Here is a 24,574-nt window from a genome sequence, read left to right as displayed (position 1 = left end):
TGATCAAGGGGATGGAGCGACTCCCTTACGAGGAAAGGTTGCAGCATTTGGGGCTTTTTAGTTTAGGGAAAAGGCGGGTCAGAGGAGACATGATAGAAGTGTATAAAATTATGCATGGCATTGAGAAAGTGGATAGCGAAAAGTTCTTCTCCCTCTCTCATAATACTAGAACTCGTGGACATTCAAAGAAGCTGAATGTTGGAAGATTCAGGACAGACAAAAGGAAGTACTTCTTTACTCAGCGCATAGCTCCCACAAGATGCAGTAATGGCCACCAGCTTGGATGGCTTTAAAAGAAGATTAGACAAATTCATGGAGGACAGGGCTATCAATGGCTACTAGCCGTGATGGCTGTGCTCTGTCACCCTAGTCAGAGGCAGCATGCTTCTGAAAACCAGTTGCCAGAAGCCTCAGGAGGGGAGAGTGTTCTTGCACTCGGGTCCTGCTTGCGGGCTTCCCCCAGGCACCTGGTTGGCCACTGTGAGAACAGGATGCTGGACTAGATGGGCCACTGGCCTGATCTAGCAGGCTCTTCTTATGTTCTTAAGGGGATGGAGCAACTCCTGTGAGGAAAGGTTACAATATCTGAGGCCTTTTAGTTTATAAAAATGGTAAGAGGGGACATATGCATAGTGTGAAGAAAGTGGATAGAGAAAGCTTTTCTCCCTCTCTCATAATACTAGAACTTGTTGAACATTCAAAGAAGCTGAATGACGGAAGATTTAGGAGAAACAAAATAAAGTACTTCATCCATCCCACGAGGTGTAGTGATGGCCATCAACTTGGATGGTCTTTAAAAGACAAATTCATAGATGTTAAGGCTATCAATGGCTACTCACCACAGTGGCTATGATCTGACTCCACTGTTGGAAGCAGTACCAGTTGCTAGGAATCGCAAACTGGGAGAGTGCTCTTGCACTCCAGTTCTGCTTGTGGGTTTCCCAAGGGCCTCTGGTTGGCCACTGTGAGAAACAGGATGCTGGACTGGATGTGCCTTTGGCCTGATCCAGCAGGGTTCATCCTGGTAGGATCCTGGTTCATCCAGGGTTCATCCTGTTACTTCTGAATATACATGCCCAGACTGAAAAATATTCTCCTTTTAAAAAATAAGAAAATGCATATAGATTGAAATCACAACATTTTTCAAGTGGGGGGGAAATTAACCTCACACATTATTTTCTGAATTAAATCACATATTCTTTTCTGATCTGAAACCTCAAAATAAAAGGAAAAAGGAAAGGAAACCAACTTGCAGTACAATAGCCATATCCCTAAAGAGCAATCTCGCCTCTTAGAAATTCTAAGGATTTCAATGAACTGAGTAAGGAATAGATGGAATTTAGCCTAATTAAACTCTTACTGATGTTGTTTGGACTGTTATGTGGTTCTCATCTGATTTCAATATGGTTTAACTTTTTCTGCTTATGGCTATGACAGCCAATTTAAAAAACAACATTGCTGTTTACATTATGCAAAGGGAAAAAATTACTTCAAGGCCCATTTAACATTCATGTGTTTTCAATATCTGTTTATTGGGCATTGATGAAAAACAGTCTATCTGAAAACATTTGTGGCAGCCATTTCATGGCTACTCAAGCCGACATTCATACGTTACATCATGGTTTAAACAGCTCAGCACAATATAACATTTTAACAAAGCTAGTCATTTTGATTTTGTACAATTAGGCATACAAAAATAGTCTTACACTTAGAAAATAAATCAGATTCTCAATAAATTACAATATATTATTAAACAAGGAAGAGTATTGTATAAAATAGATAACAATATTCAGAGCTTCAAAAAGGCAAATATTTTCATTTCTGAATTGAGAACATTTTGGCAGTCTGGGAAATCATTCAGTCATTCATCTTAGAATTATGTACAGTGCTAAGCACCAAAAACTTTGCTCCTCTAGTTTCTTGCTGCACTGCTCAGGTAACATCAGAATGCCTAGACTAGACAGAAAATGTCCAGAACATGGCTCCATGACTAACTTATCCTGTCGCTAACCTATCTTGTCATGAAGTGGAAGCCCAAAGGACAAGGCCAGGGCAGCGTTACAGAACCTTGGAGAGCTCCAGGCGAGCAACCTGCTCCAACTAGATCTGAAGTCCAAATCAGACCTTTTATGCTACTCAATCTAGATGTCCATGCTTAGGCCATGTGTGAGCATAAAGGCCAGTATCCTCTGAGTCTAGCACTCCATTTCCTCTCTGTGCTTTGCTGTGGAGAAGCAGTTTCTGGGAATCTCTGTGCAAGGGTCTCTTAGCAGATAGGCTCTGGTTCAGGCCCAGTGTTGGGATCTGTGTCTGGATTAGATAAATTCATTCAGGATAAGTCTATCAACAGCTACTAGCCACGATTGTTATGTTCTACCTTCTCTGACAAAGGCACTATGCTCTGAATGCCAGTTGCTGGGAATCACAAATGGAGCAAATGCTACCATGCTCAGGCCTTGCTTTCAGCCTTACCACAGGCATCCTGTTCTGGAGAACAAGATGCTGGACTAGATGGGCCATTGGCCTGATCCAGCAGGTTCTTTTTATGTCTAGCATGGCCTTTGCTGCTGGACCTTCTGTTCTGGCTGGCCCCTCCTCATCAAGGCTGGATCTGCAACCCAGGATGGGGGTTATGACACAACCCTATTTCCAGGAGGAATAAGAAATCAGAGGAATAAGAGGATATAAGAAAAGTACCATGGCATGCAGTCCACAGGTTCTGGTGTTACCTGAACAACATGAGTTGAAATAGTACTGATACTACACAGGTAACATCAGAAGGATCTATAGATATAAAAATCTATGAATATTTTTAAGTTACATGGAGGAACTTTTCCCAGCTTTTTCCCCCCAGAAAAAAAGACAGACATTTTGGGGAAAATTAAAATTTATCTAGTACTCCCTTATAAAATCTAAACTTCATTTACTCTTTTAAGAACTTAGCATAACTTAGCCGTAGCACATGAAATTGTACTGTTAAGTGACATTTAATGTACATGGCATTTTAAGTTGTGAATGCTTAGTGGTGTTAGAACAGTCACTGCAAATATTAATGTCCAGCTTATGACATAGAGAAAGCCAGTGGGGTGTAGTGGTTCAGGTGTTGGACCAAGACCTGGGAGACCAGGATTCGAATCCTTCACTGCCTCTCAGCGTCAGAGGGAGGTAATGGTAAACCCCCTTAATACCACTTACCATGAAAACCCTATTCATAGAGCAGCCATAAGTCGGAACCGACTTGAAGGCAGTCATTTTCCATTTTATGACATAGAACTGTAAGCTTATGGTACCCAAGGCTTTCTTAGTTTTTGCCAGCTGGGAAAACTGGGAAAAGATAGAAGATGACAATATAAACCATAAACATTTGCAGCCCTTGTATGAACTGAAACAAGCTTTTCACCACTTTCACGTTGGCTTATCTGAGGGCATGTGTGTATTTTCAAACATGCATCAGTTTATTTCACTCAATGCAGAAGATGGAAATGAGAATCAAGAGTTAGAGGCTGTGCTTGATAGGCTACCACCTCTCTGAAGATATTCTTTATTGAACAACATTTGAAAATACTTTTCCACCATCAAGTCTAGGAACACTGCTTATTTAGTACATAAGTCAAACATAATACCAATGTTTTAATCACTACTATTACTTCAAACATTGGATCTAAGAAATGTGCAGCAGTGTATTGGCTGTAGCAATGCTATTTAAAGACACTGCTTTAAAAAGAGTTTTACTCATTTTGAAAGAGAGAATATTTTAGAAAAAAGATGTTTATTTTTTAAAAAAAAACCCCTTTCTAATTTTCCACTTCAGACATAAATGTAAAGGAAGAAAATATTTCTCCATTTTTCCTCCTAACATCCTTGATTCAAACAAATTCTAGGCCAATTTTCCAGTACTAGCTTTACAAAACCACAGTGCAACATTAAAAGCAGAACATCCTTAGAAAAGGCTCTTATTTAAGAGCAGAAGTCAATGCATTTTTGAAGCAACTCCTACAGTAATATGCACTAACTTAAAATGAGTTCCACCAAAATTGACGAGACTTGCTTCCATGTAGGCTGCAATGCAGTGCACGCTTGCCTGAGAGTAAGGGCCGCTGAATATAATGTGCCTTATTTTGGAGTAACCATGTACAAGATTTCACTATATAATTCACACATACGTCAGACAGATGCTTGCAGGAAGTATTTTGGCTTTCAACTTCCATTGTATCTCAAGAAAATGAGACACCTGCTTTGATTAACTGTTAAAACTGCTTGCTGTTTCATTATTTCTAAATTTCAGGTTGCCGTTCTATTCAAATCAGGTTTTGCATTCTGCTAGTGATAAGACTTTTTCATGCGCAAGGGGACAATAAATTAAACGTCTTCGGTACTGATTCAAAGGCATTGCAAACAAGGAACAGCTTTCCCACCCATTCACCTCTTAGTATCCACAAATTATATCTGAATTCAAGCTTTAAAAAAATTACTAAAAGTGGTAAAAAACCCTTCTCCAAATGTCTCCTTAACAGCAGATCTACATAATCTGTCCTGAGTTTTCCAGTGTCACAATGGTTTAATGCAGTGCTTGTACTACAAAAAAGGAAAAAAGAAAAAGCATTGATCAATATCACAATGGCTTTTGTTTTAGAAGAGACTGCTGTGAAATAACTGTTACTTGGTTTGTAGGTATCTTGTATTCTTGGCCAGAGCCTTGTGGAGAAGGTAGTGGAGTTTCAGGAGTTGCTGGAAAAGAACAGGAAAAGAATTACCAACAATCAAATGAAGCACATCTTGACTAAGGCTGACTTAAAGCAGAGGCAGGGGAGGTGCTGTGCATGAACTTTTTTTCATCTGCTGTGAAAAAGTGCACACCATTTCAGCAAGGGCTTGAACACAGGAGAGATGTCTGCAGAGGCGTTCCAGTTGCCAAGGTACTCAGCTCATGGTTGCTCTCCCTCTCTCTGCCAATGTAGCATAGCTGCTTCAGCCCCACATCCAATTTAGACTGAGGACAAAGCAGCATAATGTTCCTGTACTAGTTCAGAGTGGGGCAAAGCTCTCTATGCCCTCATCATGTAGTCAGATCTGGATCTGACTGGTTACATGGTATTGTAGCAACATCTTCATCTTATTCAATGAGACATCTCCAGTTGGCTGAGATCACAGTGAAAGAAAGCCCAGAGGGAAAAATGGCACTGAAGCAGGATCAAAGTTCAAAATGAATGCTGGGAACACTGAAACAACTCTGAACAGCCCCAAAAAGGTACTGTTGAGGGGTTTTTTTAGGAAACAATGTGTGCCCTCTTTGAGTCCCAAAAGTATTTGTGAATAAAAAATTGGCAAAGCTATGGTCTAGTCTTTACTAAAAAAGCAATTAGGAGCTACAACGCAAGGTCTGAGCGAGTGATATCAATGAGATTAAACAGGAAACCTATTAACATAACCATCATCCAAGTCTACTACGGAAAACTAAACAATGGCCGACAGACTGGAAGCATTCAATATATATCCCAATTCCAAAGAAAGGGGATCCCAGAGAATGCAGTAATTATCAAACTATTACCTTAATATCCCATGCAAGTAAAGTAATGCTCAGGATTCCACAACAAAGGCTCTTACCATATATGGAGCGAGAAACGCCACACATCCAAGCTGGATTTAGAAAGGGAAGAGGCACCAGAGATCATATAGCAAACATACGTTGGATAATGGAACAGACAAAGGAATTTCAGAAGAAAATCCCCCTGTGCTTTATAGATTACAGAAAAGCCTTTGACTGTGTAGATCATGAAAAACTATGGAATGCTTTAAGAGAAATGGGGGTGCCACAGCATCTGATTGTCCTGATGCACAGCCTATCTTCTGGACAAGAGGCTACTGTAAGGACAGAATATGGAGAAACCAATTGGTTCCTAATAGGAAAGGGTGTGAGACAGGGGTGTATTTTATCACCCTATTTGTTTAATCTGTACAGAGAACATATCATACGGAAAGCAGGATTGGACCAAGATGAAGGAGGTGTGAAAGTTGGAGGGAGAAATATCAATAATTTAAAATATGCAGATGATACCATACTACTAGCAGAAACCAGTAATGATTTGAAACGAATACTGATGGAAGTTAAAGAGGAAAGCACAAAAGCAGGACTACAGCTGAACGTCAAGAAGACTAAAGTAATGACAACAGAAGATTTATGTAACTTTAAAGTTGACAATGAGGACATTGAACTTGTGAAGGATTATCAATACCTCAGCACAGTCATTAACCAAAATGGAGACAATAGTCAAGAAATCAGAAGAAGGCTAGGACTGGGGAGGGCAGCTATGGGAGAACTAGAAAAGGTCCTCAAATGCAAAGATGTATCACTGAACACCAAAGTCAGGATCATTCAGACCATGGTATTTCCGATCTCTATGTACGGATGTGAAAGTTGGACAGTGAAAAAAGCAGATAAGAGAAAAATAAACTCATTTGAAATGTGGTGGTGGAGGAAAGCTTTGTGGATACCAAGGACTGCAAAAAAGACAAATAATTGGGTGTTAGAACAAATTAAACTAGAACTAGCACTAGGAGCTAAAATGATGAAACTGAGATTATCATACTTTGGACACATCATGAGAAGACATGATTCACTAGAAAAGACAATAATGCTGAAGGGAGTAGAAAAAGAAGAAGACCAAGCAAGAGATGGATTGATTCCATAAAGGAAGCCACAGACCTGAACTTACAAGATCTGAACAGGGTGGTTTATAACAGATGCTCTTGGGGGTCACTGATTCATAGGGTCGCCATAAGTCGTATTCGACTTGAAGGCACATAACAACAACAACATGGTCTAGCCTTTACTAAAAATTTGCTTAAGGAAAAATTAATTTTGATATTCAAATGGTTGAATTGTGTCTAAATACCAAATTTTGTATGCATGTGAAATCATGGAATACACACCTTGTTTTTATTGGGGGGGAGGGAATAAGGCTTTAAAATGATGCTCAGCACTGATATTTTTTTAAAAAAATGCTAAGCACTGATAACCAATTATCTAGCTAATTAAAAATAACTCACCGAAGTTATAGTCAAATGATATATTTACAATAAACTTACAAATCTGTTCTGTATGTACAGGAGCAGTCACTGAACTTATAAGCACAGTTTGCCCAGTGAGCGGGTCTTGGGCTAGATGAGGATGAGGATGGAGATTAGAAGCATCATTAGATGAACCTGAAACAGAAAACCCAAGCATTGGTCTGTGCAAATGGACATGTTGCTACTGCAAAAATTACATTTCCCTGATCTAGAGAAATTGCAAGACCTCAAGGACATAATAATTTCACTTATTAGCACAGCAAGGATGGAAATGGCAGACTGGATGTACAAACTACTCATCTTTGATTACTGTTTCCTACAGACCATGGGACACTCTCATAATAGAAACGGTAGTATAAGACAAGAATTATCACAGTTCAGTGACACATTCCAGCTACTCAAGGAGAGCAAATAATAGGTCTAGTGCGAGTCTCAAGGAATGGCTAGAACCGCCGAGAAGGCCACATTCGATCCTGGGCCTGAGGTTCTCCACTCCTGTCATACGTAACAGCTATGAGGTTAAATGCCAACCCCCTTATCCCCCTCATACAGTTTTCCAAATCTTACCCTAAAAAGTGACAGAAAATATCCTGTGTGTGTGCACGCATGCGCTTGTGCGTGCACAGAGTACTAATCTCAACACATTTGAGTACAGTTAACCACAAGGCAGTCCCATAAAGCCTGCTGGCACACCCACCTCCTAGTAACATTTCCTGAAGTAAGCTGTCAATTTTAACCATTCCAAAGAGTTTTACAAATTGAATTTGCTCAATCATTTGCCAGGTGATACTCTGAAGGGTAGGCAGCAATAGTAAGAGTTCTCCAAAGCGTCCCCTGGAGTCATACTGCCGGTCGTTGATGTAATCCTCCAGACTGATCTGAACTTGAAACCTCATGTTCCTGATCTTCATTGGGTTACTCAGCCCTTTTGCATCTTCCAATAACAAAGAAATGTTTCATAAGGACACAATGCACAACCAGAAAAATGCATCCAAAGCAATGAATTATGGGTACGATAACTATTCACGCGGGCTCTAGGGAGAGAGACTTACAGGCCAATCCAAACTCCCAGTCCACGGCACTGGAGGGGATTTGGATGGAGCACAGGTGCCTGTGTGCCCAGCCTCTGTTGGTGGGGGAACTCCACCGGTGAGGAACATCCCAATGTAACTGCCCAACTGTCAAGCAGGTGGAAGCTACCACTGGCAGTAGCCAGGGGACCCCACCACCACCCACAAAAAAAAGCCCCGTGCATTTCAAGGGCAGGGAGGGGAGGCTGGATCCTTTCCACCATCACATGTTGGCAATGGAACTCATTTGGGCCTTTTCACTGCACCAGCCTAGGAGCCTTTTACATCCTCACCCTCCACCCTGGCTGGCGCAACTACCAGCGCTGTTGACACGGCACCGTCTGTGCTGTTCCATCAAGTCAGGGGTTACGATTATGGTCTTAATTGAAGAAATGCTGAGCCTAAGAGGAATCTCTGCTACCAAATTCTGTCTTTGGATAGAGTGTGGTCATGCAGTGGCTAACGCTGCACATGCTCAGAAGTATTTTACTTTATTACTTGAGATCTGCCTGTACTTATCTCCATTGCTGAAAATAGATTCCAGGATAAAGTCCTGCCACAAATTCAGCCCTGACTACTCCTGGAGCACAGCAGCAAAAAATAAGAGGCTAGCAATTATATCATTCAATCAGGCTACATAGAAGGCTTTGAACTGCTGAAGCCTAAAGAGCCATGACTGGTGAGGATGTCAGCAGCAAACACTGAATTTGCTGGATACATCTGGCAGAACACATGGCTGGTGGGGAACAAAAGGTGGAACCCTGAGGAAATCTGTTGAGAAATCAGTTGTCTCTGGGTGTAGTCAAAAGTGGTCCCAGATGCCTAACCAGAGCCTGGACCACTTGGAACAGCTGCTACTTAGCCTCAGAAAACATCCCAACTAAGCTGGATACCTCAGGTCAGGGAGCCCAAAGGTTAGCACCTATCATGGCTACACAAGCAAGTTATGGCACCTGCTCTCTGCAAATCATAAAAGGTGCCCTGTGATTCTGCATTAGTCTTATCTTGGAACACATAGAAAATGTGTCTGTCAGCCTTCCCCAACTGTATGCCCTCCAGATGTTTCAGAATACAACTCTCATAATCCCTTACCATTGACTATGCTGGCTGGGGTGATAGAACTTGCAATCCAAAACACCTGGAGAGCACCAGGTTGGGGAAGGCTGACAGAGACACATTTTGTTAGACTAAGAACCACATCTACGGCAGCATTAGCAGAGGAAAATTGCCTACTTTAGCAGTAACAGAGGAAAATCTCCTATTTAGCTACTGGTGCAAAGTGCTGGTTTTGGTTTATAAAGACCTCTATAACTTTGGACTAGGATACATGGAAGATTATCTTACTCCATATACACCCAGTTGATCACAGTACTCAACAACCCTTTTGAGTAGAAACCTTATCTGTTTTGGAATTGTTTTTAAATTATTTCCAAAAAAAATTAAAGGATGTTTTGTTTTTAAGATGTTTTTAATAATTTATCGTTTGCCACCCTGGGCTCCTTCCTGGAGGAACAACAAGATGTAGATCTAATAAATAAATAAATAAATACAATCTTTTCAGCTAAAGGCCTGTGAATTATGGTACATGCAAAAGGAAACCAAATCATTTTCTTTCCAGGATTATCAGGGTTCTGCTCATATAAATACCTACATCTTTGCTTCCCTGACCCCATTCTCTCTACCACACTGTATGTGGGAAGGTATGAGGGGAGGGGTTCTGAAAGGTACCTGGATCAAAGAAGACTATTGCTTTTAGACAAGCGTATTCATTGTCATCAATCTGAATTTCTTGAAATGGTCGTATTATCTCCTCCAGTATCCGGTTTGCTACTTGGCTGATCTCAATTTCAGAACTGTTGCGATGGATTACAAAATCGTTACCTTAAGAAACAAAACAAAATCAGACTTTTTGGAAACATACGTAGCCTGGAAAATGCAAATACAGCTTCTATTCTTCTACAACACACTTTCACAGATGAGTATGTTCACAAAAGACCTTTCTCCATACATACCAATAAGAACATAAGAACATAAGAAGAGCCTGGGGTTAGAGTTTTGGAGTATGACTTGGGAGACAGGGGTTCAATTCCCAAATCAACCATGAAACTCACTGGGTGACTTTGTGACACCCTGTCACTGTCTCTCAGCGTAACCTACCTCACAAGGTTGCTGTCAGCAACAAATGAGGAAGGGAGAACTGTGTACACCACCTTGAGCTCTTTGGAGGAAAGGCAGGGTATAAATGTCATAATAAATAAATAGGTATATCATTGTGCATAATGTTATTTCACTTCATAAATGTGTACATGGCAGATTTTTTAAAAATGAAAACAAATATCTGCATTAGTAAAGTGGACCTCCAATGAGTAGACAAGCTGAAAGTTCAAACAGGGAGAAGGCATATTTTCTGCTTGTGGACTTTGCAATGCATCTATTTGGGAAAGCAAGATGATGGACTAGAGAAGCTTTTGGTTTGATCCAGCAGGGTCTTTTAATGTTTTCAGGGCAGTGGAGAACAGAGTGTCAACTGATCCTTTCATACAAATGTGCATGTGTGTGTCTAAATGACCCTCATCCCTATATACTGGCTCCAGCAAGAGATGGGACTTTTTGCCACTAAATTATATTTTCAGCAGCAGAGAACAGGCTCTGTTTCTGATCAGGGACAATGGGATTACTATATGCTGGAAATAGGAAAATAAACACAAGGTGCTTCCCTTAACCACCACCAGGAGAGCTAAATCTCCAAGGGTCATCCTGAGACAGAAGAGTGACTGAATCTTCCCTTCCTGAAACCTATATACCCACCATGGATCCTTTATACTAGAGGTGGCCAATGTGATGCCCTCTGGATGTTGTTGGACTACAATTCCCATCAGGCCCAGCCAGCATGGTCCGGAATGATGAGAATTATAATCCAACAACATGTAGAGAGCACCACCCATTGGCCGCCCCTGAAATACACCCACAGGGCTATACTTGTAAATTAGGTTCTCCCACCCCAAATCCAGCCACACACATACATGCAAGGTTTTGTCATCAACATGGCGGCCTCTTTCCAAACCTGAATATCAGATACAATGCTGTCAGTAATTAATTAAAAAGGGGGCAGAGCATAATGCTTACTAAGAGTAAATCTCATTGAACACAATGGGACTGACTTCTGAGTCAACATGCTTAGGACTGTGCTGTTAATAAGCAAACTAAAGATAACCTTACCTAAAAGAATAATGTCCTTGTAAAGCATAGAGCGTTTTGCTGCTCCAAGCAAAAGGTGTTCTCCAGCATGCGCTCGTAACAGGGCAACCTTGGGGTGGGAGGGGGAAATGCACATAGAACAATATTAACCTCAAAATAAAGCAAGTGAAGGAGATGAATCACATACACTAGCTGTTGCTACTATGTTAAGTCATTCTCCCTCTCCAAACAATAAACTTGAAGACAACAGGTTTCTGCTTTAGAAATACAATGGAAAAGTGTCCTTTTTTTTTTTGGTAAGCCTTCTCTCTATTTTTGCTCTGTTTCCATTTCCTGAATATGAATAATACCTGAAGACCTCACGAAAGACTCCTTGAGACTCTGTCCCTTAGCTGTCCCTGCTGTTCATGATAGAACAGCCTTGGCCAACCTGATGCCTTCCAGAAGTTTGGGACTATAGCTTATGCTGGTTGGAGCCAACAGGAATTGTAGTTCAAATCATTTGGAGGGCACTAGGTTGGGGAAGCCTGCCCTAGAATTTAGTTGCTCTCATCTCTGGCTTCAGACTCCCAACATCCTTCCAAAGGAGGCAGGGAGAGGGCTTTGGGTGTTTTCCTTACAGAGTAACTTGACTGTGTCTAAGGCAGATTGTCCCTTAATGCCTTTCTCTTTTCTTAGATCTCAGCTGCTTGCTGTAAATTGTTTGCAACTGGGCATGTTTGGTTGATTCCTGCTGTGTAGTATGGTATTCTAAAACCTGATCTAACTTTGCCTTGTTCTGGCCCCAATCCTATCAACTCTCTTTCTCAGATCTAACTCTGTAAAGAACCCAGGACCAATTCTCCCATGCCTTGAGGTTCCTGGTTTTGGTTTAGTATCACAGAAAGGTTAGCAGAAACCAGTAATGATTTGAAATGAATACTGATGAAAGTTAAAGAAGAAAGCACAAAAGCAGGACTACAGCTGAACGTCAAGAAGACTAAAGTAATGACAACAGAAGATTTATGCAACTTTACCGTTGACAATGAGGACATTGAACTTGTCAAGGATTATCAATCCTTGGCACAGTCATTAACCAAAACGGAGGCAATAGTCAAGAAATCAGAAGAAGGCTAGGACTGGGGAGGGCAGCTGTGAGAGAACTAGAAAAGGTCCTCAAATGCAAAGATGTATCACTGAACACCAAAGTCAGGATCATTCAGACCATGGTATTTCAATCTCTATGTATGGATGTGAAAGTTGGACAGTGAAAAAAGTGGATACATCAACTCTTTTGAAATGTGGTGTTGGAGGAAAGCTTTGCAGATACCATGGACTGCAAAAAAGACAAATATTGGGTGTTAGAACAAATTAAACCAGAACTGTCACGAGAAGCTAAAATGATGAAACTGAGGTTATCATACTTTGGACACATCATGAGAAGACATGATTCACTAGAAATGCAATAATGCTGGGAAAAACAGCAGGGAGTAGAAAAAGAGGAAGACCAAACAAGAGATGGATTGATTCCATAAAGCCACAGACCTGAACTTACAAGATCTGAACAGGGTGGTTCATGACAGATGCTCTTGGAGGTTGCTGATTCATAGGGTCACCGTAAGTCGTAATCGACTTGAAGGCACATAACAACAACAACAATCACAGAAAGTTGTACTGTCCAAAGCGGCAACAGAGCCTTACACAATGTGGTCATGTCACCAACTGAGCCTTTCCAGCTCCTTATGCCATACCTGATCATCCAGCCGTAGTTCGCAGAAAGCTGGAATATATTTTGCCCACTCTACAAGAACCAAGAGCTGTTGTTTCATAGATTCACATACATCGCTAATACTAGCAATTTTCTTCACGTTGATGTCAGTATCAGCACTGGGGCTTGAAACAGAGATCTGGTCATAGTGGAGAGAAATCATGAGCTCACATTATTACAGTGGTCTTTATTACAAAGTTTTGTGTGCCTAGAGTCCCCCAACATCACTCCTTCAATAGCAACAGAAGATGGATCTACAGCAGGGGTGAGGAACCTTTTTCAGTCTGAGAGCCACATTCTCTTCTGGGCAGTCTTCCAGGGGCCAGAATCAAAAGTAGGTGGAGAAATAAATGCAAGTTTTACCTTTGGGCAGCTGGCTAGTTTCAACACATTCACACACCCTTCTCTGTTCTCTATCAAGACAAGAAAGAGGCATGAACAGAGTTAAAGGACACATCCCAGCCAGGTAAAACGCTCCAGTAGGTGTGAAACGGAGCCACTAGGGCAGGTGGCTAGAATGGGGTGACAAAAAGGCTTGGAGGGCCACATTTGGCCCCCAGGCATGAGGGTTCCCACCCTTGGTCTAGAGTGAGTATATTCCATATATATCCCATGTAGCGAGTCTATAGCCTATGGACTGTTCATATCCATGCCGAGAGAGAGTTGGGCTGCAATCCTATACTACACACTTACCTGGAAGTAAGCCCCACGGAACTCTAGGAGACCTACTCCTGGGTAGGCATGGATAGGACTGCACTGTTCAAGATTATCCTTTCCGTGGCAGTCACTTCTGCAGCCACACTACAGGGTCAAGGAGTTGCAGGGGAAGGAAGGAAGGGTGGGATCCAAAGGCAAGGGGTTCCTGAATATGGTCTGAAGACACATAAGGCCAGCTCCCTGCTGAAGCTAAGCAGAGTCAGGTCTGGTCAGTGCCTGGATGGGAGACCGCCTGGGAACCAAATGGAAGCCGCCTTGGGTTTCATGAGCAAAGAAAGGCGGGGTATAAATGTAATAAATAACAACAACAACAACAATAATAATAAAGAGGAGCAAGGTGACCACACTGTAAGAGGAAGGGATAGGGAGGGAGGAGGGAGAAGCAGCATCAAAGATAAGTGTTGTCTGAATTATATGAACGACCAGAACGTATCAGCATGCTTCTTTGGTGACTTCATATAGAGAGCAACAGTACATCTCCTTCCCTTATCCTTCCCCACCCCACAAGCCAAACTCTGTTGTCACTGTTACAGCAAAAGTATATCTTTAGAATTAGGCTTTCAACCCTCGATATTCCACTGTAGAAAAGTGGTTGGGAAAACATTTCATCCGGTCGCTTACAAATTGCTTCAAATGGGGCTAATGGCTCTACCCAAATCAGGCAGCTAAGTATTTTGAAAGTGAAAGATGTACAAAGCATTATGATAAAAGAAGCTGAGTAAGATTATAATTTTCTAGAAAGAATCTTCCTGTCTCATTTCAGTACTGCACATGCAAGAGGATAGATGCATTTATAAAGCACATTATTCAAAAGGTCAAGGTGATCCTTTAGGCCTTGATGGTGGGTTGCTGTACCTGACGAGAAAGGACTTCAGCCTGGGACAATGTGTTAATAGAAGGAATGTTGCTGCCATCAGATGTGCTTCGCCTTGTACTTATCCTGTCCCGTTCATTTTGTACAGCTGCGGAGAAACAAAGGAAATGTGTCCATTTGTTTGCATGCAGACCATGATGCTGAGCAGGTCTTCAAAGCCTATGTTCACATATCACTAGGGTTTATCACTGACCATGGTTTGCCATGAATGAGCAGGGTGCTATCCAATCACTCCCACTTTGCTCCTTCCCTGGCATAAGCACGTTAAGCAAACCTGGAAACCTTGGTTTGCCATTATGTCCAAGCCCAGGCTTGTGGGTCGTTTCTCCATAACAGATACAGCAAGCCAACAATAAACCATGTCTTAAGGACGGCTCGCAATTGTGGTTGTTTAGGGAGCAACAAATCATTTTCTTTGATTCAGATGTAATGGGAAGCCAAAGCTTCCTGATTTGTTTAACTTAATGCCAGGGAGGAAAAAAGCGAGAGCAATCAGGGACCATGTTTGTTTATAACACACCAGGATAAGCCAAAAGCCCTATCTTAACATGATGTCTGAGTGCAGCCAAAGTGTTATTAAGAAACTGTATGAACCACAGACTATGATGTAAAAAGCTGGTCATGATATTATTTCAGAGGCTCATGAGAGAGGAATGGCAAACATTTTTGTAACATTTTATATTTGCATTATAATAAATGTTTACAAAGAGCACTATTCTGACTTGAGACTTTCTGAAGCCACACAGTCTCATGACTTTTAGACACAGTCCTGAATCTTTCCCTTTTTAAAAAACAAAGCTTTTAGACTGCTGAAGCAGCTGATTGAATGTTATGGGAGGATAAGCAATCCAGTTGATAGCTATGTTCTGATCTGCGTATAAGTCCAGGACCAGTGAATTAGGTCAATTCACTTTAAAACGTGGACCAAGCAAAAGTCTCCTATATCCTTAACCATGGAAAGTGAAATCTCTCTAAAATCACTTTCAACTCTCTTAAAAAAGTCTTTCAGAGTTAACTTTTAAGGCTATAGTATGAAGAGATGTTAGTATTATGGACCAGTGAATTAGGTCATTTCCCTTTAAAATATGGATCAAACAAAAGCCTCCTCCCTACCTAACCACAGAAAGTGAAATCTCTCTAAAATCACTTTCAGCTCCCTTAAAAAATGGTTTTCAGACCGAGTTAAATTTTAAGGATATGGCATGGAGATATGTTAGTATTAAAACTGAGTTTTGAGCAGATGGTTTGAAACAGGAATAATCATATAAGAGCCTTTGGAAAGAGAATGGCATGGTGGAAACACAAGGCTTGTGCAGCAGTATGGTTGAGGAGCTTGTGGATCAACAAGGTGTTCCTTTTAATGCAAAAATGAAAGAGATAAATAAAGCTCCCCATCAGCTCTTCTGTACCTATCTTATGTCCAAGGTCACATCAAGGAGAGAAAAGCATAGTTGTGATCAACATATTTCTTTATTCCACACAGAACCTCATAAACCTTTTACGAGAGCAGCAGTTGTATTTCCAATGATCTGCTTGTTATTTTTTAAGGAAGCAATCTGCATCAGAGAAGTTGAGAAGCCATCACCAGTGCTTCAATAAAAATGTGCTCAGTGCACTATATAGTGTTCCGCAGTTTATATGAAGAATGAACACACTTTATAGTGAAGGCGCACTAGATTCTTAGCCAAGGACATTCACTGATGGGCCTTTTATTAAGGTCATAATAAGAAATGTCATACAGTGATAAACACTAAGTGATAAATGGTCATGTAGACGTGAATCAAGAATGATGCTACAGTCTTTTTTAACTGGAGAAATGCTATCTGTTTTCATTCCTTAACTCAGCACCCCAACAACAAAATGTAGTTATGCATTAAATATCAGATTATGCCACATCGTCCAGCATAAATGGTAGCATTGCATTAAAAACTACTTTAAAAAAAAGAATGAGAAATTTCTCAAAAATATGTTTTCCCTGTACACAATTCATTTTAAAAGTTTGTTACTAGTCAGTTTGAAAAGCTGGTTTTGAAAAAATATGATAACCCTATGGTAAAAATATAATGAAATAGTATTCCTTAGCATGCAGAACTCAAGGGAGAACAAAAATACAATAATGGAAGAACACTGGTACAGCTCCTATGTCCAGGCCATTTTGTTCCTTAACTGTTACAAATTCCCTGGGATCCCTTATAAGCTGGAGGCGTTTTGAAACTAACTTTCATGTGGGATGGGGAGAAGAGGAAAGCCCTGTCAAGTATATGCAAGACTTTCTGCAAACTCCATAAAGGCTAGATTATGGTGAAGTCATACATACTACATAGAGAAGCGATAAAAATAGCATGTAAACAGCAATATAGTCCTGCGACTGAGGTTTCAGGACAGGTGTGGGGAACCTTTGGCCCTCCAGATGTTACTGAACTACAACTCCCATCATCCCTGGCCATTGACCATGCTTGCTGGGGCTGATGAGACTTGGGCCACTTTTACACCATACATTTATTCCACTATTATTCCACTTTAAACAGTCATGGCTTCCCCCAAAGAATCCTGGGAAGGGCAGTTTATGAAGGGTGCCGAGAGTTGTTAGGAGATTTCTTATCACAGAGCTACAACTGGCAAACGGTCAGTCCTCCTTCCCAGAGAATACAGATCTCCTAACAATTCTCACCACCCTTCAAAAACTTCATTTACCAGGATTCTTTGGGGGAAGTCATGACTGTTTAAAGTGGAATAATAGTGGGATAAATGTGTAGTGTGAATGTGGCCATGTAGTTCAGCAACATCTGGAGGACCAAAGATTAATCACACCTGTTTTATGACATTAAGGCTGCAATGCAAATTCCTTTTGTGTTAGGCTAGGGGTTGGATTGGCCTTTGCCTCCCTCCACCCACAGAGTGACATGAACATTAGTCAGCAGGCATGGATCTCCATGTTCTGCCTACAGAACGTACCAGTAGCCCATAGAAAGTCCCCAAATGGCATGTTCCGGGAATCGGGCTGTGTTGGCCTCAGATCCACTGGATCTTGAGCCAGCTCCACTGCTGTAACTTGACGTCATTGGGCCCAATTACCTGCCACCTGCCTTCTGCCTTGACTGATGTGAGCAACAAGATTAGTGGCAATGGCTCCACCACTCTAGCATACCTCACTGTTGCCTGGCTGGGATTTGGACTGTCCTGCCCATTGAATGGGGCTTATTCTCAGGTATTTATTTATTTATTATTTGATTTATATCCCGCCCTTCCTCCCAGCAGGAGCACAGGCCACAAACAAAAGCACTAAAAACACTTTAAAACATCATAAAAACAGACTTTAAAATACATTAAAACAAAACATCCTTAAAACATTTTTAAAAACCTTTCAAGACATCTTTAAAAAAGTTTTAAAACATATTAAAAAGCAATTCTGACACAGACGCAGACTGGGATAAGGTCTCAACTTAAAAGGCTTGTTGAAAGAGGAAGGTTTTCAGTAGGCACCAAAAAGATAACAGAAATGGTGCCTGTCAAATATTTTAGGGTAGGGAATTCCACAGGGTAGGTGGATTTATTAGATTTATTTTAAATTTAAATGTATTAACTTTAAATTTATTTAAATCTATTCGATTTATATCCCACCCGTCCTCCCAGAAGGCACCCAGGGCGGCAAACAAAAGCACTAAAAACACTCTAACACATCATAGAAACAGACTTTAAAATATATTAAAACAAAACATCCTTAAAAACACATTAAAACAAAATATCTTTAAAAACATTTTTAACAAGCTGTAAAAACATATTTTAAAAAAGGCTATAAAAACATATTAAAAAGCAATTCAAACACAGAGGCAGACTGGGATAAGATCTCTACTTAAAAGGCTTGTTGAAAGAGAAAGAAGCTGCCTAATGGCGCCTGCCTAATATTTAAGGGGTGGGAATTTCAAAGGATAGGCGCAACACTAAAGGTCCATTTCCTATGTTGTGTGGAACGGACCTTCAGATAAGATGGTATCTGCAGGAGGCCCTCACCTGCAGAGTGCAGTGATCGACTGGGTATATAAGGGATAAGACGGTCTTTCAGGTATCCTGGTCCCAAGCTGTACACCAAAATCAGAACCTTGAACTTAGCCCAGTAGCTAATAGGTAGCCAGTGCAATACTTCACTATAATCACTGCGCTCTGCAGGTGAGGGCCTCCTGCAGATACCATCTTATCAGGAGGTCCATTCTGTACAACATAGGAAATGGACCTTTAGTGTTGTGGCGCCTACCCTTTGAAATTCCCTCCCCTTAAATATTAGACAGGCGCCATCTCTGTTATCTTTTCGGCACCTATTGAGACCTTCCTCTTTCAACAAGACTTTTAAGCTGAGACCTTATCCCAGTCTGCTTCTGTGTTGGAATTGCTTTTTAATATGCTTTTAAACCTTTTTTTAATTTTTTTTTTAAAAAGTCTTCCAGCTTTTAAAAAAAATGTTTTTAAAGTTGTTTTGCTTTAATGTATTTTAATGTCTGTTTTTATGATGCTTTAAAGTGTTGTAGTGCTTTTGTTTGCCGCCCTGGGCTCCTGCTGGGAGGAAGGGCGGGATATAAAACAAATAATAAATAAATACTTTCAGCAGCAGGGTGGCATGTTGGTGCTACCTTGCCCCAGTAAGCAGTCGTGCTGCCGCATTTCACACCAGCTTCAGCTTCCAGACCAACCTCAAGGGCAGCCCCACATAGAGTACATTACAGTAGTACAGCCTGTAGGTCACCAGTGCATGGACAACAGTGGTAGGTGGGGACATAACTGCTACCTTACTAGTTCAAACTGCAGCCATTTAATTGCTGCCAAGTAAATCATATCTATGAGGTAAATGAAGATTTAATATGTCATTTTTCTGTTTTAAATAATAATTTAATAATAATATAAATAATAATTTAATTTTTGTGTCGCCTATCTGGCCAAGGCCACTCTAGGCGACGTACACAATTAAATTCCAGTAAAATACAATTTAAAATACGATTTAAAATACATAGCAATACAATACAGTCGACAATAAAGGATTAAATTACAGCATAAAACAGTATGTAAACAACGGGCGTTCAGTAATAGTGATAAAAGCTTAGCCCACCCCGGAGGTCCCGAAGGCCTGTCCAAAGAGCCAGGTTTTTAATGCTCGGCGGAATGCATCCAGGGAAGGGTTTTCAGAGTTATGAACTTGAGAATCTATGGGAGTACCTTTATGTTTGTTTGTTTGATTTATATCCTGCCCCTCCTCCCAGTAGATGTGACAAGTAGATGTGTCAGACTTCTACAGCAAGGCAACAGGCTTTTTCAAAGAAGCGCTAAGCAGTTTCTGTTTGTCTCTCACACATCCACACAGGGCAAAATCAAATAACATTGCAATTGACTATTAACATCCTGAAATTTAGTTCCAACTTTGAATATGTCAGTGGCAAATGAAAACCAAACTAGTCATTTTTCTCCCTTGTATGCTAAGAGTTTTGGTATTATTACCCCATTTTGACTTCAAAATTAACCACCATGCAATGTTTTCATGTGGAATTCAGAACAGATGGGATTTGTTTGTTTGTTTAGTGTGACTGTATAAGCTGCCTTCCAATGAAGCTCCTTCAGTTTATCTAAAATGATCTTGACTCCAACACATACTGGGGGGTTAAAGCTGTTGTTGTATACAAAGCGCTTTTAACACTGATAGTCACGCGTCTCTTTCCCCAAAACATTTTTTTTAATGAAAAACAGCCTCTGTGGAATAGCATGGGATGGGATGGTGAACCTTTTTAAAAATTAATTTCTATCCATCCTGTCCTTTCCCCTCCTGCTATTCATTGCTCAAAATGTCCCTTCAAGGTCTCACCATGGGAAAAGATGCAGGAACCCTGTATCTTTTCTCTTCACACAGAAAAGCAGTTTGCCGTGGCAATTTTCAGCAGCCTCTCTCGGCTGCTCTTCTATTTCCCATTGCAGCATCAGAGGCTGCTTTTCATAGGGAGGGGTGGGAAAGCCTATTGAGGAGAGCAGAAAACTACATATCAAGTCTAGTTTGGCCCTCCTTGTTAAGGAGAGTGAGCTAGTATTGCTTTCAGCAGAACACTGTGAGCAATTGCAGTGATATACTTTTCCTCATAGTAAGTGGCAGCAACTCACTAATCTGGAAGAATGTCAAGGAAATGTCCAGAAACTTCACCGGCTTGAGAACTAAACAACTGAGATCCAAAAACAGCCTGCTTCTTTATCTACACAGGCCTAGAAAATAAGAACCCAAGAAGAGCCCTACTGGATCAGGCCAAAGGCCCATCTAGTCCATCAGTCTTTTCTCACAGTGGCCAACTAGATGCCCATGGGAAGCCCACAAGCAGAACCTGAATGCAACAGTAGTCTCTTGCAATTTCCAGCAACTGGTCTTCAGAGGCATACTGCCTCCAACAGTGGAGGCAGAACATAGCCATCATGGCTAGTAGCCACTGATAGCCTCCTCCTCCATGAATTTGTCTAATCCTCTTTTAAAGTAATCCATGTTGGTGGCCATTACTACCTCTTGTGGGAGTGACTTCCACAGTTTAGCTATGCCTACTTTGAGATCAATTGCTTGGACATGCTAAACTGTAGCAGAACCCCATGGACCTGTTTTTATAGAGAGAAACATGGTTCCATCAACAGTTCATTCACTCCTCTTCCATCTCTATAGAACTTAATGCACAAGGTGCTTTGCAATAAAATTAGTAATAGCAGTAATTCTTATACTATTGCCATTTCACAGATGAAGATCTGAGGCCAAGAGAATGTGACATATCTATGGTCACCAGTTTATAGCTGAGCCAGTTTGAACTCATCTTACTTGCCTAAATCCACCAATTTGTCCATGAGGCCACATTGTGTACCTGCCGACTTCAGGATAGTTACATATTTGTTATCAAGTTTAACTAAAAGTATATCCTGCACCTTATGAAATCAGCAGAAGAAATCATGTTTTCTTTTCTTTTGTTTTGAAATAGCCTGTGTCAAACCTTAGCATTAGCCAAAAATTACATAGCAAGCCAATGTCTTATAGAAGACATATTTCTACTGCTATAAAAAATCTCTTTCCTTGGTAGGCACCACCAATATATATTCATTAGGTATTTGCTTATAGATTTTATTTCTTGCTAATTGATATAAAGTGTTTTTCTCGGAACAAAAAAAAAAGTTACCTTCCTTCTTCATCCCAGCACGAAAACACTTTTTTAAACGACAGTATCTGCATTGATTTCTCTTGTCCTTATCAACAATACATTGCCGGCTAAATCTGTTGGACAGAATCGAGGGTAAATATATTAGAGTGCAAGCAAAGGAGGATCCTGATTAGCACGACTGGAACAATTAATGGGCACTGTCAAAACAATGTCTCCAACTATCAACCTTCACTGGTATTTTTTCTTTAATCAGCCTTGAAACATTTCTCTTTGCCATTCCTCTAAAGGAATAATTCCTTGTGATGGGCAAGTAAAATCCCATTAGGTTATTCATCATCTTGTGAAAGCAAGGCACATAAATTTTGCTTCCGGTCTTGTAAATGTTTAGGATGACTTTTTTTTTTTTAACAGCTGGATCTGATCCTGCTGGGGCAAATGGTCGGGAATAGGAAACAAAAGAGTTCTGCTACATCAGACCAAAGATTTGCCTAATCCAGCAGAGGACATGGAATAATGGGCTCACATTACAGGAAGCCAGATTTCAACTGAACATCAGGAAAAACTTCTTGACTGTTAGAGCAGTATGACAATGGAACCAATTACTTAGGGAGGTGGTGGGCTCTCCAACACTGGAGGCATTCAAGAGGAAGCTGGACAGCCACCTGTCAGGTATGTTTTAATTTGGATTCCTGAATTGAGCAGGGGGTTGGACTTGATGGTCTTATAGGCCCCTTCCAACTCTTTGATTTTATTATTTCCAAAGGGTCTACTAGATGCTTCTAGGAAGCATTCAGGGAAGGCAACAGCCCTCTGCTGTTGCTTGTGCCTTACATCTGGAATTCAAAGGCAGGCTGCCTTTGTTCATGGAGGCTACTTTAACAAGGATGACTACAGCCTTTGATATTTATTTATTATTGCATGCATATCTCACCTTTCCTTCAAGGTGGTATGTATGGCACCCTATTTTATCCTCACAACAACCTTGTGGGGTAGCTTATGCTAAGAAACAGTGACCGACTCAGGATTACCCAGTGAGCTTCATGGCTGAGTGAGGATTAGAACTCTGGTCTCCAACACCTAGTCAGACATTCCAACCTCTACACCAAAATGGCTCCCTTTTGCAACCAAGCTATCTTTTGCAACTGAAATGGAGAACCAGCAGCCCAATGGCCCTAGATCTAATTTCACACAGAATCACCCAGCTCTCCAGACATTATGTGCTCACTCTTGCTCTCCAGACCATCCCTCTGGGAACTGATTCCTCTTCTGCTTCATGTGAGAGTGTGTGCACACCCATGTGTGTGAGAGAGTGGGGTAGGGCAAGTCAGAGAAAGGGTACAGAGAACAAGAAAAAGCATGGGGTGACACACACAGAGAAAGAGCTGTGCCATTCTGCAATGCTGTCGTTAAATCAGTGATTTAACGTTTCCAGTGGGTCAATGGCCCTTCATGGGAAAAAGGTTCCTCACCCAACTTAAAAGCAAACCCAAACTCTCCAAGTGAAGCTCCTGTGGCAGAACTAGGTAAGATTCCCAGTCTGAGATGCACTGAAACCCCTGCAAATGCTTCCTTCCTCTGCAGTGATGTGCTATACCAGGACACTGTTCTGACACTGCCATGTTAGTCTGGGTGCTAGCGGAAGGCAACACAGGGTTTCAAGTAAGGAACAGGCTAGACAAGAGGATGCCCTGGCCAGAGCTGGATGGTTTTTGCCTGCATGACTGGGTTAGACTGTCATTTTAGCTGGGGTAATAACTTGGGCTGCTGTGGTTAAAATGAACTGATGCAATAAAGTGCTTAAATTTTTTTAAAATCAAATACACACTGATAAATACTAAAGTTCCACTGATTTCAGTATTAACATATATAGATATATTTGGATCAGAAAGTCTCAAGATAACCAAACATCTTGATAAGTCAAGTGACAGTAATAGCAGGAGGGAGAGTACCTTTTAACCTCAGCAGCAGTCCTAGGCAGCTTTCTCAAGAAATGAGAAGAGGATGAAAGAAAATGCCAGAGGGCACCTTGTAGCACAGATCTAGTCATAGTTAAGGGGGGAAATAATAGATATATGGGATAAAATAATACAGAGGATACTAAGGAACTTCAGAGTGAGCATTACTTGTGAAACAATATCTGAAGGTCAAAATCAACACTTGTTGTCACTTGCAAATGAAAATAGTTTGGTCCAGGATGGTAAGGCTGGGTAAAACATTTCAGTCTTTAATGTGCCAAGAACCATTCAGTGAGAAATCTTTTCTCCATTTAAACAATGGAGTGTGGAAAAGAGAAAGAGAAAGTAAAGAGACCCATCTCCTTCACCATAACCATGATTTCCTGTTACTGGTAGCAAGTCTTGCTAGGATTGGAATCAGATCAGTTTTGGGGGTGCAGTCTGTTCCTGTGCATGCCCTGATCCCAATCAAGATTATCATGTGATGTCACTCACTTTGATGGCTCCCGAAAGACAAGAGTCCAGCACCTGAAAATCATGCTCCAGGTAGCAGTTCCCTATAAAATAACCCCAGTAACGTCTTCAAGGAAATTCCTAAGGAAATTCACCATTGGTCATTCTGCTCTGCTTTCCAAAGACATATTTTCATTTAAGTAAACAACTTGTTAAATCTCCTGTAAGAGTTAGGGCCCCTCCAGATGTCCTTTTTATTTTGCATTCATGATGATCTGTGATCAGGATGGTATCGAGGCAGTCACACTTGATTTTAATTTCAACACTGTTTG

General features: G+C 41.0%; 1 protein-coding gene across 2 annotated transcripts in view; it reads right to left on the bottom strand.

Annotated features, from left to right (window-relative positions):
* Positions 1–1,513: 1,513 nt before the first annotated feature.
* HNF4G (hepatocyte nuclear factor 4 gamma) overlaps positions 1,514–24,574 on the bottom strand; it is a 44,876-nt gene continuing 21,815 nt past the window's right edge. The window contains exons 4-12 of one of the 2 annotated variants that reach the window (XM_061601600.1): positions 21,853–21,947; positions 14,656–14,762; positions 13,067–13,222; positions 11,358–11,445; positions 9,867–10,019; positions 7,766–8,002; positions 7,087–7,203; positions 4,661–4,728; positions 1,514–4,575 (exon numbers count right to left, since the gene is read on the bottom strand). In XM_061601600.1, coding sequence (XP_061457584.1) covers positions 4,549–4,575; positions 4,661–4,728; positions 7,087–7,203; positions 7,766–8,002; positions 9,867–10,019; positions 11,358–11,445; positions 13,067–13,222; positions 14,656–14,762; positions 21,853–21,947 — 1,048 coding nt within the window. In that variant the 3' untranslated portion in view covers positions 1,514–4,548. Of the gene's footprint in view, positions 4,729–7,086; positions 7,204–7,765; positions 8,003–9,866; positions 10,020–11,357; positions 11,446–13,066; positions 13,223–14,655; positions 14,763–21,852; positions 21,948–24,574 lie in introns of both variants that reach the window. The other variant, XM_061601591.1, reaches the window with a different exon arrangement.

Source organism: Rhineura floridana, chromosome 1 (genome assembly GCF_030035675.1).
Source record: "Rhineura floridana isolate rRhiFlo1 chromosome 1, rRhiFlo1.hap2, whole genome shotgun sequence".
In the NCBI taxonomy this organism is placed as follows: domain Eukaryota; kingdom Metazoa; phylum Chordata; class Lepidosauria; order Squamata; family Rhineuridae; genus Rhineura; species Rhineura floridana.
The sequence above is the reverse complement of the archived record's forward strand: the minus strand, read 5'-3'. Positions and strand labels throughout refer to the sequence as shown.